General features: G+C 41.7%; 1 protein-coding gene across 2 annotated transcripts in view; it reads right to left on the reverse strand.

The window, feature by feature from the left end:
• IL4R (interleukin 4 receptor) overlaps nt 1–26,840 on the reverse strand; it is a 61,375-nt gene that overhangs the window by 25,708 nt on the left and 8,827 nt on the right. For both annotated transcript variants that reach the window (XM_036738236.1, XM_036738237.1), the window contains exons 2-3: nt 7,304–7,407; nt 3,458–3,599 (exon numbers count right to left, since the gene is read on the reverse strand). In XM_036738236.1, the coding sequence (XP_036594131.1) occupies nt 3,458–3,599; nt 7,304–7,373 (212 nt within the window). In that variant the 5' untranslated portion in view covers nt 7,374–7,407. The remainder of the gene's footprint in view (nt 1–3,457; nt 3,600–7,303; nt 7,408–26,840) is intronic.

Raw genomic sequence — 26,840 nt, forward strand, 5'->3', positions numbered from 1 at the left:
GAACGATTTAACTCTTCCGGAACTCAGTTCCGTACCGTATAAAATTAAGTCTCCCTTCCCCCTGCTGCCCCCACTCTTTAATGCTTACAAAGCACTTTTCTTGACTAAACGATCAATAAGCTTCCTTCTGATTCAACTTTGCCACTCAATTCAAGAGCATTTATTAAGCACAACCGTGGACAAGGCCGCACCTTATGAGGCACTTGGAATTTGGACAGTACAATCCCTGCTCTTAAAATGCTTACAGTCTAAAGGAGAGATATGGCATGTACACAAATAAACAGGATAAGACAGAATGTAATAGGGGCAAAGGAGAGCCAGGCAAGGTTCTATAAAAAATTTAAAGATAGGTTTCAACCTGACGTGTGCAGGTGTGTGTGTGTGTGTGTGTGTGTAGATCACAAAAGATTTCATGGAGCAGGTGGCATCTGGTCTGGGCTTCGAAGGAACAGAGAGACTTCAAAAAGTGGTGATGGGAGAAAGGAGGCATATTCCAAGAATGAGGTTGATAAGAACAAAGACATAGAGTCCAGAGAGAACTGAGTGAGAATGGGAAAAGGAGAGTGGTCCAGTTTGCCTGTAATGCAAACTACATGGAAGGAAGCAGGTTGAAATAAAGTTGGAAAGTTGTTGACAGGCTTTGGACCAGTGCATATCATAGTGATGCTGCCAGAGACAGTCACGGAGTCAAAACACTTGGGTTTTAATTCTGACTCTAACACTTCATAGCTTTATGGAAGACAATGTAGGCATTTACCAAAGATTGGGTTGAATTAAATTGTGTGATACTCAGCTCCCTTAGACCTCAGACACTTGACTGCTTGTGTGTCCTTGGAAAATGTTCACCTTTCTGGGAAATGAAGGCTTGGATTAGATGGTATATGGGCTCCCTTCCAACCTATAGCTATGGTTCTATGATTCTCACCAGCTCCAAGTCCCATGACCTACACCAAGTCACTTTTAGTCTTTGAATCTATGAGCATGTAAACTTTACTCAGTTCACATCTATTACTATGTGCCTGACACCCAATAATCATCTAAAAATGGGAATGTTGTTGCTGAATCTCGTCCAACGCGTCATGAGCCCATTTGAGGTTTTCTTGGCAAAAATACTGGAGGAGTTTGCTATTTGCTTCTCCAGCTTATGTTATAGATGAGGAAACTAAGGCAAACAGGGTTAAGTGACTTGCCTAGGATCACACAGCTATTAAGTGTCTGAGGCCATCTGAACTCAGGGAGATGAGTTTTCCTGATTCTAGGCCTAGGCATTCTATCTACTTTACCTAAGCTACCCTAGCTGCCCTAAAAATAGGATTACTACTTACATTACCTGACAGGACTGTTGTTAGAAAAGTGTTAAGCTTTAAAGCACTACAGAAATATGAATTGTTATTATTGTCCTGCCTCCTACTAGACAGCAAGCTTAGTGTGAAAAATTATGTAATAAAGGAGCTACAAACACTCCTACCATCTTAAGCTCCATTGAGTGGCAGAGCATCCAGAACCAAGAGGGTGGGAGTCCTACTGTAGTGTGCCCTCAGACATCATCAAAGGAGGTTCATTTCTGGGCACTGGAGAATACCGATAAGCTGGAGAGCATTCAGGAGAGGGCGACCAGGATGGTCTGTGGCCTAAAAGTCATGCTGTATATACTCTTTCACACACTGTCTGATGGGGGTAGTTGTGTGAGCTGGTTTTGTTTAACTTGTTCTTTTATTGTAAGGAGGGCTGGGGGATTTTATGGGGTAGAAATTTATTGGCAATGGATGTTTTAAAATGGCAGAGACTCCGATATCTCTGCCAAGAAAATCCCAAATGGGATCATGAGTCAGACATGACTGAAGAAACAACTTAACTGTTTTTAAAAAAATCAACTATCCATTAAAAATTTGTATTTGATAAATCATAACAAAAAAGATCATGCCATTTAAGCAGTGATTAAATGATCTAGGGGGAGACATGACAGTTATTGTCACATATTTAAAGAGCTCTTAGGTAGAAAGGGGAGGGATTAAAAGGTTTTTTCTAGGTCCCAAAGGGCAGAAGTAGGAGAAATAGAGGGAAGGTACAAAGAGGCAAATTTAGGCAGAATGTATGGAAAACCTCCCCAAGGATTAGAACTTCCTGGTCACCATTTTCAAATCATAATACCTACCCTCGCTCCAGCCATCACCCTCATCACCCCACCCCCACCCTCACTCCTGTCCTGGACTAGGCCCCTGGAACCACCTTGGACTTGGGAAAGTGAGCTTTTGACTTCTAGGCTTCTACCTCACTTCTGCCCACCATTTCTAAACCACGACTTCCTCTGGCCATCATCCCCCCTGTCACTGGAACTTTGCCCCTGGAACCACCCTTGGGCTGGTCCATTTCCCCTTCTCTCTCCCCATTCCACTGTATAACTACTCTTTACATTTTCTCTTCCCTTTATTAGAATATTAGCTCCTTAAGGGTAGGGAATATTCCCAGTCCTTAGCATAATACTTGACACATAGTAAATACTTAATGCTTCCCCATCTCCTACCCCCACCCCAAATAGCTGAGCAAAAGTGGAATGAGCTATCTCAAAAGGGAGAGAATCCCCCCTCATAAAGATGATTCTTGTTCAGGTATGGATTAGACTAGACTGGTCTCTGAGCCTGCTGACAGCTCTGGGATTCTGTGTACCTCTGCTTCTCTCTGCTAATCATCTGACTGAGGGTCAGCAGCTGTTTCGAGGTTGGGCTGTCTGCCCCTCCCTCCTCTCCTCTGGACCAGCACAGGCTTCACGTGGTGGCAGTGACCCAAATGTCCAAAGTCAGGAAGTACATATGGTAAAGCATTCAGAGCTGAGTTTGTCCAAAGCTATGTCCTTCAGCATAAGGCAGAGCAAGGGACGGAGGGCTAAGCAGGGACAGAATGTGCTTCATGTAAACTGAAGCTCATAGAGAAGTGGGTGAGTGGGAGCAGAGCATGGAATGAATGGAGGACAGCTGGGTGCTTTGTGAAGTTTAAAGCACTATTGAAGTCTCAGCTATTATTATCCTTGGGTCATAGATCTAGTGATGAATGGCCCTCAGAGGCTATCCAGTCTAACCCTTTCATTTCATGGATTTGGTCCACAGGGATCGTCAGCAAACTGCAAATCTGCCTCCCTACTTGTTTTGTATGACCCCATCTAAGAATAGTTTTTACATCTGAAAATATAATAAAACTTTATTTTAAAATAGAAAAACCATCCTTAGTTCTGAGCCCATAGGAAAACAGGAATAGTTTGCTAAATCCAGATTAGGAAAATCAGGAGGAGAGGAGGAACTTGCCCAAGATAGTGCAGGGCTGACTAAGAGGGGTGGATTTGAGCCTAGGTCCACTGTCTTACACCACTTCCAGTGGGGTCTCATACACAGCAGGTGCTTAATAAATGCTGAATGTAGAATGCTGTTGAATGAATCGTCTGCCCCTGGCTCGTTTCACTTACGATGACTTATCGTTACTGCGCTCATAATACAGCCATAATTCAGAACTGCAGCTGGTCGGCCTGTTCATCTTCCACTCACAGCTAATCGATGTATCATAGTCACTGTAGCAGTCGATGCTCGAAACCTCCAAGTCTGCCCTTGCTAAGAAGAATAAGAAAAATCTCTATTAACAGAGAGACTTTAACAAAGGGAAGATAGACCTTTTGGGGCCCACCTGGGATTTATCCAAACAGAATATTCGTCTTCTAGAGCAAGTTTCATAAAATGTTAGAGCCGGAAAGGGAACTTAGAACCTAGAGTAAAGAATGTAACATTTACAATTATCCTAAGAGTGTGGAACAGAAAATGGAGAGACGGAAGGAGGGGCCTTTAGAACCCACAGCAGAAAACACTGGAATTGGAAAAGCCCTCTCGTTCTACAGATAGAGAAACCGAGGTTGAGAGAGGGAGAAGAACTCACCCAAGACAACCCAGCTAACCAATGTCAGAGCTAGGAAAATTGTAGAAGTCTCTTCACTACCAGTCCAGTGTTCTTCCCAGTAATGCAGTTCTTCTAATTTAGGAAATTCTGGTCAGACTCTTTCAGTCTTCTCTTAAATTAAATAAAGTCTTAGACTAAAGAAACAAACAATGTAAAAAAAAAAAACCTAATGATGGGAAACTAGAATCCATTTTTAGACCCTTTAAGACATCTATGTAAATTAGTTGAAGCCCACAGGCCTGGGCCTGGCAGGGTAAAGTTAGGCTTCATTGAAGAGAAACTAGGTTATAGGCAAAGAGGAATTTTAATGAAAAGTGAACATAGAATGTTAAGTGAAATGGTATAGTCAAAATTATCTAACCAGGGGCTGTTAACCTGGGGTCTATAAATTTTTTTTTAAAGATTTTGATAATTGTAATTCAGTATAATTGGTTTCCTTTGTAATCCAACATATTTTACTTTATGCATTACAGAAACATTATTTTTGAAAAGGAATCCATAGGTTTTTCCAGGCTGTCAATGGTATGCATAATTTAAAAAAATAAAGTGAAGAACCCCAATCTAATCCAACCCACTCACTGCACAGACAAGAAAATAAGCTCAGAGAGAGGGAGAGCCTGACCAACTTGCCCAACTGGCAACACAACTACGTGGTGGCAGGGCTGGAGTCAGAGCCTTCCTGCCTGTTTCTGTCAGATTACACTGCCTCCCACACTGAAGATACAGTATGTACCCTGGTTCTGGCTTTTGATACTCCCACTTTTAAGACTCCTAAGCCACAGCTTTGGGATTGATAAACATCCCAGGGAGGTGGCCAACTCTCTTTGGAAACTCATTGGCCAGGATGCCAAAGAACACCGGGCTGTGGTCTTCTCTGCAAAACTCTGCAAGGAAAGTGACTGAGCCCCATCAAATGTGGGTCTTTTCTTGAAAGATGTTCATGAACAATAACAACTTACATGCATGTCACTGTAAAGTTTACAAAATGCTTCCCTTAGAAGCATCCTAGGTAGTAGGCATTGCAAAAACTACCCTCTTCATTTTGCAGATGCCAAACTGAGGCTCAGAGACTTGCTCAAGGTCAAATGACTATTAAGTATTGAGACCAGGATATGATCCCAGGTCTCTCCAGGCTACAAATCCAGAGCTCTTCCCAACCACACCAAGCTGCTTCAACTTGTTCTGCTAAATCAGAAGCAATGAGTGGAAGATGACTAATTGAGGCTTGATATCAGGAACAAAATTCCTAAAAATTGGATCTGTCCCAAAGGGAAATGGACAGCCCAGAAAGGTGAAGGGCTTCCCCTCACTGGAAATCTTTAAACAGAGGCTGGATGACCAATTGAAGGGTATCTTACAAGGGTGATTCCTTACAGGGGTTCTAAACTATGGGTCTGTGAACTTGTTTTTATAAAAGTATTTTGATAATTATATTTTTATTTATTTGATATGCAATGGAAATATACAGTTTGAATTCAAATTATTTCACCACTTCATAAAACATATCATTCATACTATTAACTGTAATTGGTACCCTTTGTAATCTTATGCATTGTTATATGCATTTAAAACCATTATTCTAAACAAGGGATAGAGGCAATTACAAAAGTTAAAACAGATAACTGATGACATGAAATGAAAAAGCTGCTGCACAAACAAAATTAATGCACTTAGGATAAGAAGGGGAACACAGATGGGGGAAAAATCTTTGCATCAGGTTTCTCTGATATGGGTTTGGTATCCAAGAAATATGAATACTTAATAGATATATAGCCAGTGTCCCAAAAGCTTTAAACTTAAAACTGCACTAAGACTTTTAGGACACCCTGTATAAGACTAAAATTCATGCCTTAAGAGAAAAATAGTCAAATGATATAAACAAACAGTTCTCAAAAGAAGAATTACGTACTTTAAATAACCATATGAAAAAATGCTCCAAATCGCTAATAGGCCAGGGGCTTTGTCTTATTTAATCTGTATCTCCCTTTGCTCCTAGCAAAGGATCTTAACACACAGGAGTTGCTTAATAAATGCTGAATGTTATTGAATGAACTATCTATATGTAGTTGAGAAAAGGGGACTTTTGTTCTCGTCTCTGGAAATGCCACCACCAGGGACACATGTTCTTGGCAGTAATAATATTAATAACAGACATGAGTATCTAATAATAGAAATGAGAATCAAAACAACCCTGAGGTTTCACTTCATACCCTGCAAATAGGCGAAGATGACAAAAGATTGGAATTGTGAATGTGGGGAGGGTTGTGGGAAGACAGGCACACTGTTGCATTGCTGGTGGAGTTGTGAATCAGTATAACCATTTTCAAAGGCGACTTGGCATTATGCAAATAAAGTAACTAAAATGTCCACACCCTTTGACCCAGAGATTCCATTATTGGACTTATATTCCAAGGAGGCCATTGATAAGAAAAAAGTCCCCACAGGTCCCAGAATATTTCTTTTTTTCTTTTTTTGCTTTTTGGCAGGGCAATTGGGGTTAAGTGACTTACCCAAGGTCACACAGCTAGTACATGTGTCATGTGTCTGAGGCCAGATTTGAACTCAGGTCCTCCTGACTCCAGGGCTGGTGCTCTACTCACTGCACTAGCTGCCCACCCAGACTATTTCTATCGGGTCCTTTTTGTGATAGCAAAGAATTGACAATAGAGTAGATAGCTATAAATTGGGGAATGGCAAACAAATTGTGGTTCATAGATATAACTGTTAGAATGTCACTATAAAGTATGAGTTGAATTGGATGGCCACCGAGGTCCTTTCCAACTCTCAAATTCTATGAATTCTATGAAATTCTATGAAACAAGAATTTTCTTTTTTTGAGGGGGGGGGGAGGAGGAGTAGGATCTTCTAACATAGGTGCAAACTTTACTGACTGTCTGTAAAACAACTGTGTTGAAGCCCTCACCATCGTGCCTCACACAGAAGGGCACCTAAAATGCCTCTATCACTTATTACCTGGGTGTAGCCCATGAACCCATGTAGGATTTCTCTTTTTGCTGTGGTACCCAGAAGTGGTTAGGTGGTGTAAGGGATTGCATGCTCAACTTAGAGGAAACAAGACCCAGCTCTGAATCCTGCCTCAGACGCTTATTACCTATGGGACCTTGGACAAGTCACTTAACCTTCTGGGGCCTCAGTTTCTTCATCTGTAAAATGAGGGGGGTTGGGCTAGATCGTTCCAAAGTCCCTCCCACCTCTAGGTCCATTATTCTATGAGCTTCTCTGGCCTTCAGTTTCCTAACTTGCAAATGAGGGAGTTGAATGAAATTGTCTCTAAGGTCACTTCTAGTTCTAGTGCTATGAACCTAGATATGTTGGCTTGGATTAAATAGCATTATCAACTTACTGGGCCATCCTTCCCACAGCAGGAAGAGGCACCACAAGGCAAACACTGGAGCAGAGAGGGGCCGTCCCATGAGATGTCCCTTTGGGTGACTATCAGATCTGCACCTGTCAAGATAAAACAATACTCCCATTAACACCTAGATTGTCCAGGGCAGTACCATGCCCTGAATCACAGAGCAAAGCAAATACAGGAGAGTGGTGTGAGTGGGAGGGGAGAGGCGTGGAAGTTGGGGGGATTTCAGCTGTGCCTTCAAGGACACCAGGGATCCTAAGAGGCAACAAGGAGGAGGGAGTGCATTCCAGTCATAGGGATCAGCAGCCTGTGCGGGGCAGAAGGCACAGGAATGTCATGGGAGAGGAACGAAGGAAAAGGCCAGTTGCGCAAAAAGCCAGGTTGGACTCAGGTTGTGAAAAGTTTTAAATGTCCAAACAGGAAAGTCTATATTTGATCCTAGATGAGATGGGGGGGGGGCACCAGAGCTCACTGAGCAGGGGAATCAGACCTTTGCTTTAGGAATACCATTTTGGCAAATATATGGAGCATAGATTGGATAGGAGAGAAAGTTGAATGGGACCGAAGGCTGCAACAGTGTGCCTGTCTTCCCACAACCCTCCCCACATTCACAATTCCAAATATAAAGGGAACAGAAGACTGTTACAATATCCCAAGTGAGAGGGGATGATGTCCTGAACTAGGGTGGCAGCCACGTGACAGAAGGTGACAGATACAAGAGATGTGGAGGGAGGAGCATGTGACTGGATATACAAAGTGAGGGAGAGTGAGGTATGTAAGGCAGGTACTGTTTAAGCACTTTACAGATATCTCATCTGATCCTCACAACAACTCTGTGAAATAGGTGGCTGAGGAAACTGAGGCAGACAGATGTTAAGTGACTTGCCCAAGGTCACACAGCTAGTACATATCTGGGGTGGAATGCGAACTCAGGTCTTCCTGACTTCAGTCCCTGACTCCCTATCCACAGTGCCACCTTGGTGCTCCTGGAGTAAGGAACTGAGGATGACTCTGAAATTGCAGACCTGCATAATTAAGAGGATAGTGATACCCTTACAAAAATATGGAAGTTTGGTAGAAGGGTATGATTTTGGTGAAAGATAATGAGTTCTGTTTTGGCCATTTGAGATGCTTATATAACAAGAACAGTTGTTGATTCAAGACTAGAGCTCAGAAGAACAGGGCTAGATAGACAGATAAATAAATAGATAAATGGATGGACGAATAGATAGCTGGATAGGTAGGTAGGTAGATAGATAGATAGATAGATAGATAGATAGATAGATAGATAGATAGATAGATAGGTAGGTAGGTAGATGGATGGATGAATAAATGGATAGTTAGGTAGATAAATAGACAGACAGACAGACAGAGAGATAGATATGGACAGACAGGTAGAAAGACAGAAAAGAGACAGGTAGAAAAAGAGATCTAAGAGTCATTTTTGTAAATATAATAATTGAACCCAAGCTCAAGATTATATGGGTAATCAAATTGCAAAGGTGGCATTTGCATCCAGGGCCTCTGATTCCAAAGCCATTTGGTTCCAACTTAGCTCCCCAGCCTCATTTTACATCATTTCCCTGCACTCATCCTACACTTGTGAAATTGGCCTTCTAGATGTTCTATGAGTTCATCTTGCCATCAGATGGTCATGCTGGCCCTGTGCTTGGACTGCATTCTCTCCTCATCTCTACATATTAAAATCTTTCTCTTCCTTCAAGGTTCAGCTCAGGTGCCCCCCGACTCCATGAAGCCTTTCTTGATTTCTCCCAGGTAAAAAAAGTGTTTTCTCCCTCCTCAAATTTTGTTTGATTACTTTATTCGTACCTCTTTTGCCCAATCATTCTTTGCCTTGTATTATATATATTTGTACTACGTTGTATTTTTTCCCCTCTCTCAATAGGCTGTAAGGGCAGAGACCATGTCATTGTTTTCTTTTGCATTTCTAGAGTTTTGCTCGGTGCCTTACACATAGTAGGCATTAATTCATGCTTACATATGCACCAAGGAGGTCATTCATAAACAGAAAGGTCCTATATATTCCCAAAATATTTATGGCAGCTCTTTTTGAGGTAGCAGAGAACCAGAAACAAAGTAGATGCTCATTGATTGGGGAATGGCTAAACAAGTCATGGTACGTGTATGCAGTGGAATGTTATTGTACTTAAAAAAAACAATGAATATGATGAATAAAGAGAAGTAAGTTATGATTTATATGAAGTGATGGAAGTGAAGACAGGAGAGGCAGGAAAACAATATGTATGATGATTATAACAATATAAATGAGAATATCAACAAAACAATCGACACTGAATACTATGCAATTATAATGACTGAGCTTGGTCCCAAAGAAGAGAGAGGAAAAAACATCCTCCTCTCATTGTTAGCAGAACTGGGGCGGGGGTGGAGGGGAACAATGGAGTGGAACAGTCAGACTTATTTTTTAATGTGTTGGTTAGTCTTGTGGAACTTCTTTTGTTTTTCTTTTAGAAGATTCTTTCTATAAAGGGTTGCTTTCTGCAAGAAGGAGGGGGGGGAAAAGAGACAGACAGAGACAGAGAGAGAGAGAGAGAGAGAGAGAGAGAGAGAGAGAGAGACATGTAGATGGTGTAAAAATAAAAGATATCAATAGCTTTATTTTTAAAAAAAAATACGTACTTGCTGAATGGAACTGAAAATGCTGTTTGTTCTGGAAAGGACCTTATAACATGGAACTGGAATGTTAGAGTGGGGAGGTAATTGGGATTGTTGTTCGTCCTTCATATTACAAAAGGACCGATGACATAACAGGATGATATCTTGATTTGCTTGTGAATTGGATTTAAGTGAGGCAGAGTTGTGCAGTTATCAGCCTCATTCTGTTATAGTCACTGAAGTCCAGTGGCAAGACAAAAGTCAGGACAACTGGTCATGGCCTGGGATGCAGTGTATGACCTTGATGACTTCAATGTCTGGCCAAGTTCTAAGAGCTCCACAATGCCAGCTTCAGCCATCCATTCTACCAGAGAGTTTTTACATGCTTGGGGTGGACATTCTCTGACTCATGGGTGGGTTTGAGGCATGTCCGTTATCCTCAACCTGGTTTAGCCCGTCTGCCTAGAAGGTTTACCCAGGTGTGGATACTACACTTGCCACAGCTTCTTGGAACCACCATCTTGGGTGACACCAAAGGAGAGATGAGCAGCCCTGAGAAGGGTTCAGCAAGCCCTCACACCATAGGCGCCAGTCCTCCTGGAACACCCCACATACCTCTGGGGAGGTAATACGGAGTAGTAGACAGGACAAAGGACTTAGAGTCAGATGACTTGGCTTTTAATCACAGCTGTGCCTCCTCCTACCTGTGAGACCTTGAGCAAATTACTTAAGCTCTCTAGGCTTCAGTTTCTTCTTAAAGTAAAGTAGTGGCCCTCTCAGTCTGTAATTCTCTGTCCTGAGAACATAGGATGTCAGAACTGAGGCTGTTGGACCTGATGGCTTCTAAGATTCCTTCCAGCTCAATATGAGCCTATGAACCTACCCCTCACAGCCCTCAGCACCTGCCCCAATCCCAAACAGAATTTCTCGTAGGTGGAAACTGGGGCTCTAGGATGGTTTGCCTTAAAAGGTCACCAGTTTTTCTCTACTAGAACTGGTCAAGCTGAGACTGGGACCTTGAGGTCTATTACAACTCTAGGATTTTTAGATTCCCTGCATTCCTTTCCTTCAGCTCCTAGTGCCCAGCACACAGAAGGCACTTAATAAATGCTTGTTGATTGAATGAAACCAGCCCTGGTCTCCCCTCCCCCATTACTTAGTCCCTTCAGAGATATTTCCGAAGTTGCAAAGGGCCATAAGCCTAATGGTTAAGGGATAATGAATAATTCTCCCCCTCCCCATTCTTGTACTAGCTGACTCTCTACCTTGCCTCCCATTGGGGAATCATAAGATACAATGAAGCTTTGACTGAGGTAGAGAAAGGTAAGACTCACTTTTAAAAAAAAGTCTCAAAGAATCTAAAGAACTACCAAAAATATGACCTCAGTACCATGCACAATACAGTACAACTCAACAAATATGTACTAAGCGATTTCTTGACCCAGTGCCTGTGTGTGCTAAGGCCTTGTAGCAGATACAAAGATTAGATAAGTCATGGTCTTCACAATCAAGGAAGGCAATCTAGAAGGGTGACAGCAACCAAGATAACCACAGTAGACAGTAGTACAGGCATAAGGTCACTGGGTTAGGAGGAGGGAGAGGGCTTCCTGAAAGAAGGGGCATGTGGTTTCAACATTAAAGGGTGCCTAAGAGTCCAAATGGGGGAGGAAGGACATTTTAGGCTTTACTGATAGCCTGCTCACTCTCCTTCTCTCCTCATAGCCAATCCCTTGCTAAGCTTTGTCTTCTGTCTCAAGTCTCTCTCCACTCCAACCCATCCTTCACACAGTTGTCAAATTAATCTTCCCAAGCACAGGTCTGATCATGTAACACCTGCACTCAATAAATTCCAGTCACTCTCTCACTCTTACCTTTTCAGGATTATGACACATTGCTCCCTTTCCTGCCCTCTGCCTTCCAGTCAAATAGGCCTACTCCTCATCCTGCATAGATAAATAACGTTCAGTCTCCCATCTCTAGGTCTTGGTATCGGTCATGCCGGGGATGCATTCTCTCCACCTCACCTCACAGAATGCTTAATTTTCTTCAAAACTCAGTTCAACTGCTGCATCCTGTAGGGGTCTATTGTAATTCCCTTACTGGAGAAATATAAACCCCATTTGGGGTTTTCTCGGCAAAGATATTGAAGTTGTTTGCCATTTCCTTGTTCATTTTTCAGATGAGGAAACTGAGGCAGAGAGGGTTAAATGACTTGTTCAGGGTCACACATCTAGTGTCTGAGGCTAGATTTGAACCCAGGAAGAGGAGTCTTCTGACTCCAGACCCAGTGCTCTATCCTCTGTGCCACCCAGCTGCCCATCTTTTTCTCTACTTTGTATATATTTTATATTTAATTTTTTTATGCATGATGTTATTTCCCCTTATAGAATGTAAGCTTCTTGAGGGCAGGGACTGTTTTATTGTTGTCTTTGTATTTCCATTTTCTAAGAGAGTACCTGGGACAGAATAAGCACTTAATCTATAAATGAGTGAATAATAAATTCAATAAATAAATAAGTGAATGAATGAATGGAACATAGGTTTGTATATAGGCATGGTATTCTAAAGCATGCCAGGTGTATCCTAATGCAGGAGTTCTGAACCTGAGGTCTATGAATCTGTTTGTTTTTAACAAACATTTTGATAATATATTATTCTGAGAAGAGGGCCATAGCTTCTCCAGATTGTCCAAAGGGTCCAGGACACAAAAAAAGGTTAAGAGCGCCTGCTTTAATGTTTCCAAAAAAACTGGTATTTTGTGTCTTATTTCTAAGGTTGTATTCTTGAATTAAAGCTGTTAATTTTTTTAAAAAAATGTTTAAGTTTTTTTAATTTTACAATTAAGTTTAGTTAAGTTATAGTTTCTCTAGTTTGATTAATAAAAGTAAAGTCTTATTTTATGATTAAGTACCCAACAAATATTTGCCTAAAAAAAATTCCCCGGGGAGCACACCCTAAGGAACTGGATGGCTGTGAAGGGCTTCCTCAAGGTCCTGAGGTATGCAAGAAGACCGACAGATTTAGCATCTGCTTCAGAACTTGGATTTAAGTTTGGAAGCCTTACTAGTCCTGAGTTCTGGGGATTTTCAGGTTAGAACCAGTAGCACTTGTAACTTTCCACATTAAAGTAAACGTGAGATAGGTAGGAAGGACAGTAGCAGAAGCAGTGCCAGAGATGCAAGCTGCTTAAAGAGATGGGGGCAGGACTGATAAATCACTGGAAATGACAAATTTCACTGACTTATCAGAATCTGCTACTTTGAGGGCCAAAGTGAATCATCTGAGCCTCGGAGGCAGGCAGGAATGGTTTGGTTACAAAAGTTCATTCTGGGGAAGAAGAAAGGTGGCTTACCAGAATCGTGATGAGCAATAGTACTGTGTAACTGGTATTCCAAGAAACACAGACATAGTTGGCAAGGCTCCACCCACAGAAACTCATGAAGCAATGAGAAGGAGAGGCCAACCCCTCCTGGCCCGGCCCCCACCCCCACCCAGCAACATATGCTTTCAGGGAAGAAACCAAAGCAAATTCGACTTTATCTTGGATCATTTCCTTTCTAGAAATGAGCTCTTGGGAGAGGCCACTCCTGGTGACAGTGGAATTGTATTAATTAAGAAGCTGCAACAATAGGCAATGGATGGACCTCATGACCTAGGTCTGGGATTTGAGAAAAGGAACCTTGGAGGTTTATATAACCCAATGTCCTCATTTTACACAGAGGAGGATTTTGAACTCTTTTCACCACCCACCGTACTGGGCCTGCAGTCAGGAAGGCTCATCTTCCTGAGTTTAAATCTGGCCTCAGATCCTTTGTAACCTTGACCCTGGGCGAGTCACTTACCCCTGTTTGCTTCAGTTTCCTCATCTATAAAATGGAGACACACTGGAGAAGGAAGTGGCAAACCACTCCAAATGGGGTCATGTTGAGTCAGAAACGACTAAGCAACATATCACACACACGTATACAACATATAGGTATATGTGTGTGTGTGTGTGTGTGTACGCATATATGTTTGTTTTAAAAGATGGATGAACAGAGAGTCAGGATGCCTGGGCTTTAAAAGTCTTGACTTTTCCATTTATTACAAGTTTGGCCGTAAGCCAAACTTGCCCTTCCTAGGCCTCAGTTTCTTTATCTATAAAGTGAAGGATTGAATCGTGTGGTCTCTAATAGAACTAGATGATCTTTAAGGTTCCATGTAGCCCTAAAACTCTACAACTCTATGCCTCCCAGAGCCTTAGTTTCTTGCAAAGAGCTTTGATTTTGACACCAAAACAATCTAGTGGAGGCTGGAACTCATAAACCTAGCTGTGTTTAACTGCACCAAGATAAACATTTATCATCTATTCAGTCCAAGAAGAGATTCAAGGATAACCCAGGGTTAGCAAGTCCTAAGAGGACTAATAGAAAAATCCACAATTCTGAGTCACAAAGCATGGTTACAAACCATGGCTCTTAGCTCCAATCCTAGGATGACTTGACTGTGGGCAAAAGCCTTGTCTTCAGTTTTTGGTTTTTTTAAAAATTATTTTCTGGTCTGAATTCTCTCCCTCCTACTTTGCCCCCCACCCACCCACCCACCCAAATGAGAAAGCAAGAAAAACAAAACTCATTGCAATCACATGTAGTCAAGCAAAACAAATACCCACACTGACCATGTCCAAAACTGAAAAAACAAACAAAACCCATAAGCTTCAATGTGCACTGTGAGCCTCTCTGTCTGGAGGTGGGCAGCATGTTTCATCCTATGTCCTCTAGAATTGTGATTGTTTATTGTGTTGATCAGATTTCCCAAATCTTTCAGTGATGTTTGTCTTTACGCTATCCTTGCTAGTGTTAAATTGTTCGCCTGGTTCTGTTTACTTTACTCTGCATCAGTTCATAAAAATCACCCCAGGTTTCTCTGACACCATCCCTTTCATCATTTCTTACAGCACTTCATTACCCCGTCATATTCATCCTTGTTCAACCATTTCCCAATTGGTGGAAAGGCCCTGTCCTTAGAAGAAGCTTCTCTGGCTATGAAGTGGTGATACAGTAAGTACGTCCTCCATGATGGGATGAGCATGAACGTAGTATCGTGAATTGTCTATTGAATTTGCAGCCAGAAAGACCTGGGCTCAAATTCTCCATCTGACACTTATTAGCTGTGTGACCCTGGTCAAAATTGACTCAGCCTCAGTTTCCTCATCTATCAAAAATGGATAATAATTGCAACCAATGCCTACAAGCATTATTGCGAGGAACAAACAAGATATAAAGCACTTTGCAAAACTTTAAAATGTTTTATACGAAGAAGATTTAAAAAAAAAACCCTCTGGAAAGTACTCCTTAGTTCTCTCTCCTAAGGATATAAGATTTTACCCTAACTGTACTATACATCCCTAACCCCTGGAGTTTCACAAATCAAATAAACCAATCCTTCTGAAACCTTCAGGGAGCCTGCTAACTTTAAAGGTTTTTGCCGAGAAAGTTGGTATAGCCTGCCTGACAATTCCTTGGCCTGGCATTTGAGGCCCTTACTATCAGAGGCAGCTAGGTGGTGCAGGAGATAGAGCTCTGAGCCTAGGGTCAGGAAGACTTGAGTTCAAATATTACTTTAGATACTTACTAGCTCTGTGACCCTGTGAAAGTTACTTAACTTTTGTTTATCTTAGTTTTTTCCACTTTAAAATGGCAATTCTCACAACACCTACCTCACGAGGCTGTTGTGAGAAACAAATGAGAAAATATTTATAAAACACTTAGCACAGTGTCTGGAACACAGTAGGTACTCAATAAATGTTTATTCCCTTTCCCTGTCTTTCCAGTCTTTTCTTAAGGGATGTGAGCTATGCTCCCCACAAGCTAGATTTCTTGCTTTTCCTTTTACACGTTTAATGCTTTTTCACCACGGTGTCTTTGGTCACTCTAGGGATCATTTTGTCTCGATTTATTTGCCTATGCCACATGAGCATCAAGGTGGCACAATGTGGCTGACTGGAGAGTTGGGAATATGTGAGTTCAAATCCTGACTCAGCTATTTTACTGGCTCTGCGACTCTGGGCAAATCACCTAGCCTCTTTTAGCCTCAGTTTCTCCTTTTCAAGGATCAAATGAATTAACATGTAAAGTGCTTTGCAAAGTGCTATAAAAATCCTAGCTACTATTATTATCACAGTCTACCATATAGCATACTTATTTGTGCATTCCAATCCTCCCCTATTAGACTGTAGGCTTCTTAAAGGCAGAGGACATGTTTTAATTACCTTTCTATCTCCCCTAGTACAATGCTTTGCACAAAGCACTCTGACTAATACACAGGTTCTAAAAGTGGGTGATCCTGCCCCCTGGAGGACGCTGGAACTACGCGGGGCGGGGGGTGCAGTGGTGGCCTCGGCATGGGCATCGAATAAAAATAAGGGGATGGTGGAAGCATAAGGAAAAAAGACAAGATAAGAAATTTTTAAAAATTGTTTATACATATTTCATCTGTTGTATAACAGAGTTAAAATCGTAGTGATTACATTAATTTCTAAATAAACGCACAAAATACAAATCATAACCTATCAGTAGTCAAGTCTGCTGACAGGTCTTAACAAGCAAGTGTTGGCAGGCAAGCTGGTCAAGCACAGTTGGGGAGCCCAGCATGCATCAGCAGGAATATATAGGTGTAATGACTCGTTTACAATATGATTCTATACAGTTACATGACACATATTGCATCATCAAAATTTCAATGCAGGAAAAAACCCCACAAATTTACAATAAATTATTAATTTTAAGGTGTGTCATTTAAAATGACTCAAATTTTTTAAAAAACTGTTAAAAGGTTAAAGAAAGTAGATTTCTAAGGGGGCACTGAGTAATTTTTTTTAAAGGGGATGGTAGCCCAAATAAGTTTGGGAATTCTGGACTAATACAATGATCCTTGACGATTCCAAAGGACTCGAGATGAAAAATGCTATCTACCTCCAGAGAGAGAACTGATGGGCTCAGTGTAGAGTGAAGCAGGTTGTTTTTCACTTTCTTTATTTGTCTTACTTTTTTTATTTGTTTGTTTTGGTAATATGAAAATATGTTTTGCATGACTTCACATGTATGGTGGATATCATACTGCTTGCCTTCTCAATGGGTGGGGTAGGGACTAGAAGGAGAGAGAGAGAATTTGGAGCTCAAAAAGTTTTTAAAGTAAAGTTTAAAAATTATTAAATAAAAAGAAAAAAACCCAAAATATTAGCTTATTGAGTGAATGAATCTCTCCATTTCTAGTTGGTTTAAAAAATGTTTTTATTAGTCTCAGCACAGGAACAGGCAAACTGTTAATGCTTAATCTAAGCTTCAGAGTTAGAAGAAAACCTAGAAGTCAAATACTCATTCATTTATCCATTTATTCTTAGCTGGGCACTTAAGGCTCTCCACTCAGGACTTAATCTTCCTTTCTAGTCTTATTCTGTACCACTGCCCTATGTACACTCTACATTCTAGCCAAGGTGGCCTATAGCAGCTCTCCCCACAACTGGACATATCATTTCCCTGCCTCCATCTATTCATTCCAGCTGACACTTGCTGTAGAAAGCACTCCCTCCTTATCTCTATCAGTCAAAATCTTTTTCAAGGCCTAGTTTAAGTGCCGCCTCTTCCATAAAGCCTGCCCTGATCCCTCAGCTGAAGTCTCATCTTTTTCACATTTCCCTCTGACCAGTCCTCCCTTTCATCAACCCAGGTAGAAGCAATCGAGAACAGAGATTTTTTTCATCCTGTATTGATAGCACCTGAGAAACTCTAGGCTCATGGGTAAAGAGCTGGCCTCAGAACCTCGGAGAGGCCGAGTAGTTTAAAAAGCCCTCAATTGAAGCCAGGAGATCTGGATTCAGGTTCTAAGTGTGCCTCTTACCTGTATGACAATGTGAAAGCCCATTCGTCAAATTGAGCCTCCACTTCCTCATTTGTAAAACTGGGACAGTAATGCTTGCATTACTTCTCTCATAAGGTATTTGGAAGGAAAGTACTTTGTAAACTATAGCGGTGATGGAAATGTCACTTATTTGGCATTCTTATTCTAAGCAAAACACAATTTCTGCTCTCTAGGAATTTACAATGGAGTGGAGAGTGTATTTGTTTCAAGAGCCTATGGGAGCCAGAAAATGTCTATTCCTTCTAGTACAATTCCATAGTTGTTGACCTGGGTCTTTCACAGACAGGGAAAAATTTAGTATCAGGCTATTTTCTTCTGACTTCTCTGTACTCAACATCCTTTCCCCCCTAAGAAAGCTATAGGGCATAAATTTTTTTTTAAGTCTACATGATTCATCTCCTGTTGTTGGTAATTACTGGCCAGTAAAAAGTAGCTGACCGTAAAACCAGTCCCCACATCTCATGAGCAAGAGGTTAGACTAAACAAATGATGTGGAGGAAATGGCTAGTGTACTCTGGAGTTTTCATAGGGTAAGTTCTAGAACAAGATATAAAGATAAAAGATTGTAGAGATATCTTCTGCTCAGTGAGGTGACAGAGAAGTACCAAAATCCTAAGGCAAGAGACCAAAGAAGCCCCTTAGGTAGAGGCAGAGGCCAGGCAGCATGGTGCGGTGAACACACGGACTCTGGAGTCAAGAGACTTGACACCACCAGAGCGACTTTGGACAAGGCATTCGACCTGGTTGGGCCCCAGTTCTCTTATCTCTAAAGTGAGAAGACTGGACCAGCTGACCTCAGAAGGCTCTTCTAGCCCTAGATCTATCATCACAGCAAAATGAGAATTGATCCTACCTTGAAAGCTGCCCAGAGAAAGAGGATCCAATGCTTTTCCTCATCCATCTTAGACATCCATCCCAGGGTTGGGAAACATTTCCTGCCAAGGCAATCTTCTAACAGATTGCTCATGCTGGACTCTTTTTTTGGGGGGGGGGGGGAAGGGGTGTGTGTTAGTAGATATAAAGATGCTTAAGAGCCCCTTCTTATATGGAGACCAATAGATGCATAGAATGTTTAAATTGGATAAGACCTTAGAGAACTATCACCAACAATTTTAAGAAAAGGAATTGAGAAGGGATGTGATTTATTCAAAATCACATAGCTAGTTTGTGGCAGGTGCCAGCCTTTCTGTTCCTAGCCCTTTCGGGTTAGCCATCCCAGTTATTTTAGCTATTCTCTATGGTTTTAATTAGCCCTTCTAAATATGTAGCTCCAGTCCCACACTTCTAACTCCCTAATGGGTATTTATGTTTAGATGTCTTGATGTTACCTCTAACTCATCACCTCTAAAACTAAACTCATTATTGCTCTCTTCAGGTAGCTCCCCTCTCCCTGTCCCCAGTCACTTACCACTGTCATCACAGTGACTTGTGTTCGCATGTGTGCAGTTAGCTTTGATAACCTCATTCCCTCAGTCCCCAAACTCTGCCAATTTTTATCTTGAAATGACTCTTGTATGCATCTTTTCCCCTTCACTGCCTTAGTCTACATCTTCAAAGCTGAATGATTGCAAAGGTCTCTTAACCTTAACCTCTTAAAATCTTTAGAGACTTCCTTCTCCCATCCATATGGCGCTTCGCTGCCTTGCTTCTCTTTCAAAAATGTTTTCACTAGCACTGTCTTGCTAAAAACAGTCTTGAATGGTTCCTTCCTTCTTGGTGAGTGAAGTCTAAACTACATTGTCTGGCTGTCAAGGCCCTCCTGCTCACAACCCAGATACCTTTTCCATCTTATCTGCATCCTTGTCTATGTCTACAGAGTCCTTTGCACACAGTAAGCATTTCATCAGGGGTGTGCTGGAGCCAACTTGACCCAGTTTTGGAGAGTGGATTGTTAAATTTTCAGTGTGAGTATTTACAGGAAATAGATAAGTGGTGACAAAATCAGGGCTTGGTTGTTTTGTTGGTTTTTAAGCTTCAGAAAGTGATGGAGAAAATGGTACAGATTTCACTTGAAATTGTGTTAGGCATGTTTAATAGGAATGTTTATGTAGAGCCATCTTGGAGAGGTGGAGGTGAGGGAGGTGGAGAAAATCTAAAACTTATGGAAGTGAATGTTGAAAACTAAAAATAAATAAATTAACTTATAAAAAAGAAAAGAAAAGAAAGTGTGTTAGGCACACATTCCTGCTTCCTCTTCACCTCTACTTCAGTTGTTAAACTTTTACCAGCCCACCGTTTTCCTTAAGAAATGTTAGTTATATTGAATCAAGCTTCCTCTCTGTTCTGGTTAGGATGGCGTCTAGTCTCCAGCACAGTGTTCCGGTTCTATCCATACTTTCGCTGTGAGCATCCCTTTCACCTGGAACATCCAGAGGAGTATAAAACATAGTCCTCCTTTCAGGACCAGCTCAAAGCCCCCCTCCTCTATGAAACCTTCTCTGACTGTTCTAATTCTCAAGGATCTCCCTCTCCTTGAACCCTTCTAATACTTAGTGTATTCAGCAGAAATGCTTTAATATGATCCTGTTTCATTTGCTTTTGTTAGAGTGTAACTTCCTTGAGGGTGGGGACTACCTAAAATGCTAAAGGCATGGTGTAAGAGTTGAAAAAAATAAAACACACTAAGAACCATAAAGCAATTTAAGTCATTTCATCAAACATTTACAAAGTACCTACTATATGCCAGACACTGTGCCAGGTGCTGAAGATATGGAGACAAAAATGAAATAGTCCCTGCTCCTAAGGAGGAGTACTGGCTTAGTCACTGACTTGTTATGTGATCCAGAATAAGGTACTTTATCTCTATGGGCATCAGTTTCCTCAACTGTCAAATCGGTATAATAATCCCCACTCTACCTCTCTAATAGGTTTTTCTCTTTATCCTTATCTTTTTTCGGTCATGGTCAAATGAGGTCGTAGGGTCAAATGTGCTTTGTAAATGGCAAGGCACCACAAACGTGTGGGACGGTCATTTTCCAAAGTGCTTTGACCCTTTTCCCTCCTATGTCCTCCACCCTCAGAACGCCCTGGCCCCTAAGAAGGTCCCTTAAATTAAGTCAAAGGACCTTTGTCAGACCTTCATGGGCCTTGTTACCGTAAAGGTTTTTACTAGAAGAGATTTTGTAATGGAGAGTTTGGAAAGGATCTGTGTTTTCTTGCTAAGGGAACTTCCATTGTGGGAAACTCCCACTATGATTTAGTAGGTAAATCCTAGGGAGTTGCTAAGGCCCCCAGAGGGTAAGTCATAAAAGTACTAAATGTCAAAGGCTGGATTGAATCCCAGTTCTTGGGGACTCCAAGTCCAGCATGTTCTTCACTGGCTGATGCTATGTATTTACAAAATTAAGCTTGTACTGATATAAACTTAGACTTCCTGAATTACAGTTATCAGTGTTTATTATCTTATCTTGCAATTACAATGAGTTCTTAAAGGACCCACAGGAGCTATATCTTATCAAAATGTTGCGTCTTCCTCGTCTTCCTCAGAGCCTAATCTAGTCCTTTACACACAACAGGGGCTTATCAAATGCTTTATGAATGAATAAACAGCATGACAACGGATATTCCACAGGGATTCATGGAGACACCACACTCTACTAGTGTGATCATAGGCATACTTCCTCTTCTAGGTCTTAGTTCCCTCACCTCTAAAATGGGGGTGGGAGAAACACAGAGAAGGGAGGAAGCCTAAACTAAATAATCTCAAAAATCCCTTTCAGTTCTAAGACCTATGATCTTAGAACCATAAAGTACTTAATAGATAGATAGAGTCAAAGAGAAATTTATAGGTCGTCCATTGAAGCACCTATTTGTTGATCTACAAAACAAAAGTGTGTAAGTCTTTGGTAGGAAAATTCAATTGTCAGGCTCCCTCTTATGACTCCAATGCATCAAAGATCTGTGAACATACTGTATACCTGCACAGATCACAATCCAATTAATCGGTAAGCCTTTATTAAACACTTACTATGTGCCAGGCACTGTGCACATTAAGAGGGGGCCTTTGTGTGCTGCTGGGGCTGAGAAAATCCAACACCAGGTGTGGCCAGTCAAGCCATCCAGAACTTACTGAGCACCTAATATGTGCCAGGCACTCTGTTAGCACTAGGTAAACAAAGAAAAGCAAAAAACAGTCCCTGCTCTCAAGGGACTCACAGGCTAAGGGGGTGGGAGTGGGGGGGGAGGGGAGAGGGAGAGACAACATGAAAACAACCATATACAAACAAGAAACAAACAGGATAAATGGTAAATGACTTCAGAGAAAGAGGGAGCTAAGATAAGGGAGCGACAAGGGCTTCTTTTAAAAGGTAGAAATTTAGCTGAGACTTGAAGGAAGCCAGAAGGCAGAGATGAGGAGGGTGAGAGTTCCAGGAATGAGAGCTAGCCAGTGAAAATGCACAGAATTGGACGATGAGACTCTTGTGAGAGGAGCAGCAAGGGGACCAGTGTCACTAGATTGCTGAATATAGGAGGTGAGGTGTAAGAAGCCTGGAAAGGGAGAAGGGGGCAAGGTAATGAAGGGCTTTAAAAGCCAAGGAGAGGATCTTAATTTGATCCTAGATACAAAGGTGAGTGTCTTTTCAACTTAGCTAGGTCGGGCCTAGCTGCTCCTGACCTCCGAACAACCTTCCAGTGATTCAATGACATAACCACAGCTTAGTCTGGTAGTCTAGGTCATACTTTCCATTCCAAGACTTTAGGTGGCCATGCCTCTCTTAAAAGGGCTAAACAAAACGAAACTCTCTAAATTAAACAAGCCTAAACTCTCTCCCTACTCTCTTACCATCACCTCTTTCGACTTTGATGGAGAGGACCAGAGTGGAAAATAAAGACAATTAGAAGAAAAGGGGGTTGAAGAAGGGTAAAGCAGAGAATTCAAATAGGAAGCCTGAAGGTGCCCCGAAGAGCAGCTTCCCTCCATGGAAGTTGGAGGAAACTTGGTAGATTGGGAAGAGCCCTATACTTAGAATCAGAAGTCTTGGGGTTGAAGCCTGGCTCTGCTACTGTTATACTATTACTAGGCTGTGTACCTATGGCTGAGACACTTAAGCTCTCTGAAGTCCACTTTCCTTTAGCTAAATGTTAGCAATGATAATTATACGACCAGCTTCACATGGGTTATCGTGAGGAGAATGTCTTGGAAACGGCGAAGGGCATCATAAAGGAAAGCCAATGTGGAGCGGAGCCTTCACAACACTCCTTGAAGTAGGTTTACAAGGATTCCTGTTCTTATCCATTTTAAAAATACCAGAAAGACAACCCACAGAACAGCAGAGGGAAGCAGGGCTCCAGCCCAGGACAGCCTGGATGGTCTCTGGGTGAGGTCTATCCCACACAGAGCTGGGAGCTGGGAGCTGGCAATGGAGTGGAGCAGAGCCCAGCCTGAGCGGCGTGGAACAACCAAACTTGGAGTCGGGCAGAGGGGGCCCCTAGCGCCCTGAATATGTGAGCTGTAGCAGCTACCAGACTCCTCGACCCACAAACACCAAAGACTGCGGAGAAGGTTAGTGGGAAAAGCTGCGGGAGTGGAAGGAGTTCGAGGTTCGGCTTCCAGCCCCGGGGGCAGCAGAGGTGGGGCAGCTAGAGTTGCTGCTGCTTCTGGCCCCAGGCCCACCTGGTGGGAGGAATTAAGTGGCAGATCAGAGCAGGAGTGCATAGCCTGCTAAAGATCTAAGCCCTGCCCGGGCTGGGGGTTCTTGGGGAAGGAGTAGTGCTGGTGTGACAGAGCTGGCACCTCCCCCCCAAACGTGGAACATAGAACTCGTTAGTCTACAAGCAGTCATACCCCACTGAAAAACTCAAGGGTCAAGTTAGTTGGTTGGGAATATGGCCAGGCAGCGAAAGCACACCCAGATTCAGTCTCAGACTTTGCATTCTTTCTTTGGTGACAAAGAAGACCAAAACATACAGCCTAAAGAAGACAACAAAGTCATAGAGCCTACAACAAAAGCCTCCAAGAAAAACATGAACTGGTCCCAGGCCATGGAAGAGTTCAGAAAGGATTTGGAAAAGCAAGTTAGAGAAGCAGAGGAAAAATTGGGAAGAGAAATGAGAAGGATGCGAGAAAACCATGAAAAACAAGTCAATGACTTGCTAAAGGAGACCCAAAAAAATACTGAAAAATATACTGAAGAAAACAACACCTTAAAAAATAGATTAACTCAAATGTCAAAAGAGCTCCAAAAAGGCAATGAGGAGAAGAATGCCTTGAAAGGCAGAATTAGCCAAATGGAAAAGGAGGTCCAAAAGACCACTGAAGAAAATACTACTTTAAAAATTAGATTGGAGCAAGTGGAAGCTAGTGACTATGAGAAATCAGGATATTATAAAACAGAACTAAAGGAATGAAAAAATGGAAGACAATGTGAAATATCTCATTGGAAAAACCACTGACCTGGAAAATAGATCCAGGAGAGAAAATTTAAAAATTATTGGACTACCTGAAAGCCATGATCAAAAAAAGAGCCTAGATATCATCTTTCAAGAAATAATCAAGGAGAACTGCCCTGATATTCTAGAGCCACAGGGCAAAATAGAAATTGAAAGAATCCATCGATCACCTCCGCAAATAGATCCCAAAAAGAAATCTCCTAGGAATATTGTCGCCAAATTCCAGAGCTCCCAGATCAAGGAGAAAATACTGCAAGCAGCCAGAAAGAAACAATTTGAGTATTGTGGAAACCCAATCAGAATAACCCAAGATCTGGCAGCTTCTACATTAAGAGATCGAAGGGCTTGGAATGTGATATTCTGGAGGTCAATGGAGCTAGGATTAAAACCAAGAATCACCTACCCAGCAAAACTGAGTATCATGCTCCAAGGCAAAATATGGATTTTCAATAAAATAGAGGACTTTCAAGCTTTCTCAGTGAAAAGACCAGAACTGAATAGAAAATTTGACTTTCAAGCACAAGAATCAAGAGAAGCATGAAAAGGTAATCAAGAAATGGAAATTGCAAGGGACTTACTAAAGTTGAACTGTTTTGTTTACATTCCTACATGGAAAGATTATGTGTATGATTCATGAGACCTCAGTATTAGGGTAGCTGAAGGGAATATGCATATATATATATATATATGTTTATGTATATATATAAGTGAATGTGTATGTATGTATATATCTATGTGTATGTGTATGTATGTGTATGTATGTATATATATATGTGTGTGTATATATATATATATATATGTAAAAGAGAGAGAGCAGACACAGGGTGAGTTGAAGATGAAGGGAAGATATCTAAAAGAAATAAAACGAAATTAAGGGATGAGAGAGCAACATACTGAGAGAGGGAGATAGGGAGAGATAGAATGGGGTGGATTATCTTGCATAAAGGTGGCAAGAGGAAGCAGTTCTGTGGGAGGAGGGGAGAGGGCAGGTGAGGGAGGAATGAGTGAATCTTGCTCTCATCAGATTTGGCCTGAGGAGGGAATACCAGACATACTCAGTTGGGTATCTTACCCCACAGGAAAGAAGAGGGAGGAAGATAAAAAAAATAAAAAATAAAAGGGGGGGGGATGATGGAGGGGAGGGTAGATGGGAGTGGAGGTAATCAAAACAAACACTTTGGAAAGGGGACAGGGTCAAGGGAGAAAATTCAATAAAGCAGGATGGGTTGGGAAGGAGCAAAATGTAGTTAGTCTTTCACGACATGAGTATTGTGGAAGGATTATACATAATGATACACATGTGGCCTATGCTGAATTGCTTGACTTCTTAGGGAGGGTGGGTGGGAAGGGAAGAGGGGAAAGAATTTGGAACTCAAAGTTTTAAAAACAGATGTTCAAAAACAAAAAAAAAAAGTTTTTGCATGCAACTAAAAAATAAGATACACAGGCAATGGGGCGTAGAAATTTATCTTGCCCTACAAGAAAGGAAGGGAAAAGGGGATGAGAGGGGACGGGGGTGATAGAGGGGAGGGCTGACTGGGGAACAGGGCAACCAGAATATGTGCCATCTTGGAGTGGGGGGGAGGGTAGAAATGGGGAGAAAATTTGTAATTCAAACTGTTGTGAAAATCAATGCTGAAAACTAAATGTGTTAAATAAATAAATTTAAATTAAAAAAAGATATATATGTATAAAAAAAAATAAAAAAAATACCAGAAAGAAGACCAGCATTTCTCATCCAACCCATCCTATACACAATATGAGAGAGGCAGAAAAAGCACTTCACCAATAATATCGGCAGCCTAGGTTCTAATCTCAGCTCTTTGACTACCTAGCTGTGTGAAGACGGGCAAGTCACGTAGCTTCTCCAAGACTCAGTTTCCTAGTCTGTAAAGTGGAGACAATAGTACTTGAACTACCAATCTCACCAGGCTTCTCCCAGGATCTCATAAATTAAGGCACAAACTGCTTGGTAATTAGTAAAGCACTGGATAAATGTGAGCTAATTATAACGTTAAAAGCTTCTGAAAGAGAGCTTACAACATCAATTCCCTTTGATGTCCATTCCACCTCAGGCCACATTCTGAAGTTTATACAAAGATCTCATCACATAGGAGAGAAACAGAAATGTTCTGAAAGTCCAGAAGGATTGCTGTCCCTTTTCTTTGATTTCTAAGGCTTGAACTTTTGCCATGGGAACAAACTATCTCAGACTAATCCCTCAAGATTTATTCTGGGTAAATAATGTCGATTATCCCAACATACTGATTCTTTCAATGTATTTGGGAGGATTTTATTTTGCCAGTGTCTCCCACTAAAAAACATGTAATCCAGGGCTTCTCTCACGCTTGGTGAAAATAGAACAGGAATTTTTAGGATTTTTTTCATCTAAAAATGGATCACTCGGTGTAGCCAGAATGGCCTTTGTTTTCTTTGAATGACTCAGCTTACCTCATTGAGCCTCTGGACACTGTGGCTTGCTCTTCCGGGGCAGGAAGCCCAAAGAGCATTCCAGGAAGCAGACAACTTCCTGTGTGATGAGTCATGGGGCTGGCTGAGGGGAGGTGTTAACGGCTACGCTAGGGGGAGGGGCCAAGTC

Source organism: Trichosurus vulpecula, chromosome 9 (genome assembly GCF_011100635.1).
Source record: "Trichosurus vulpecula isolate mTriVul1 chromosome 9, mTriVul1.pri, whole genome shotgun sequence".
NCBI classification, from domain to species: Eukaryota; Metazoa; Chordata; class Mammalia; order Diprotodontia; family Phalangeridae; genus Trichosurus; species Trichosurus vulpecula.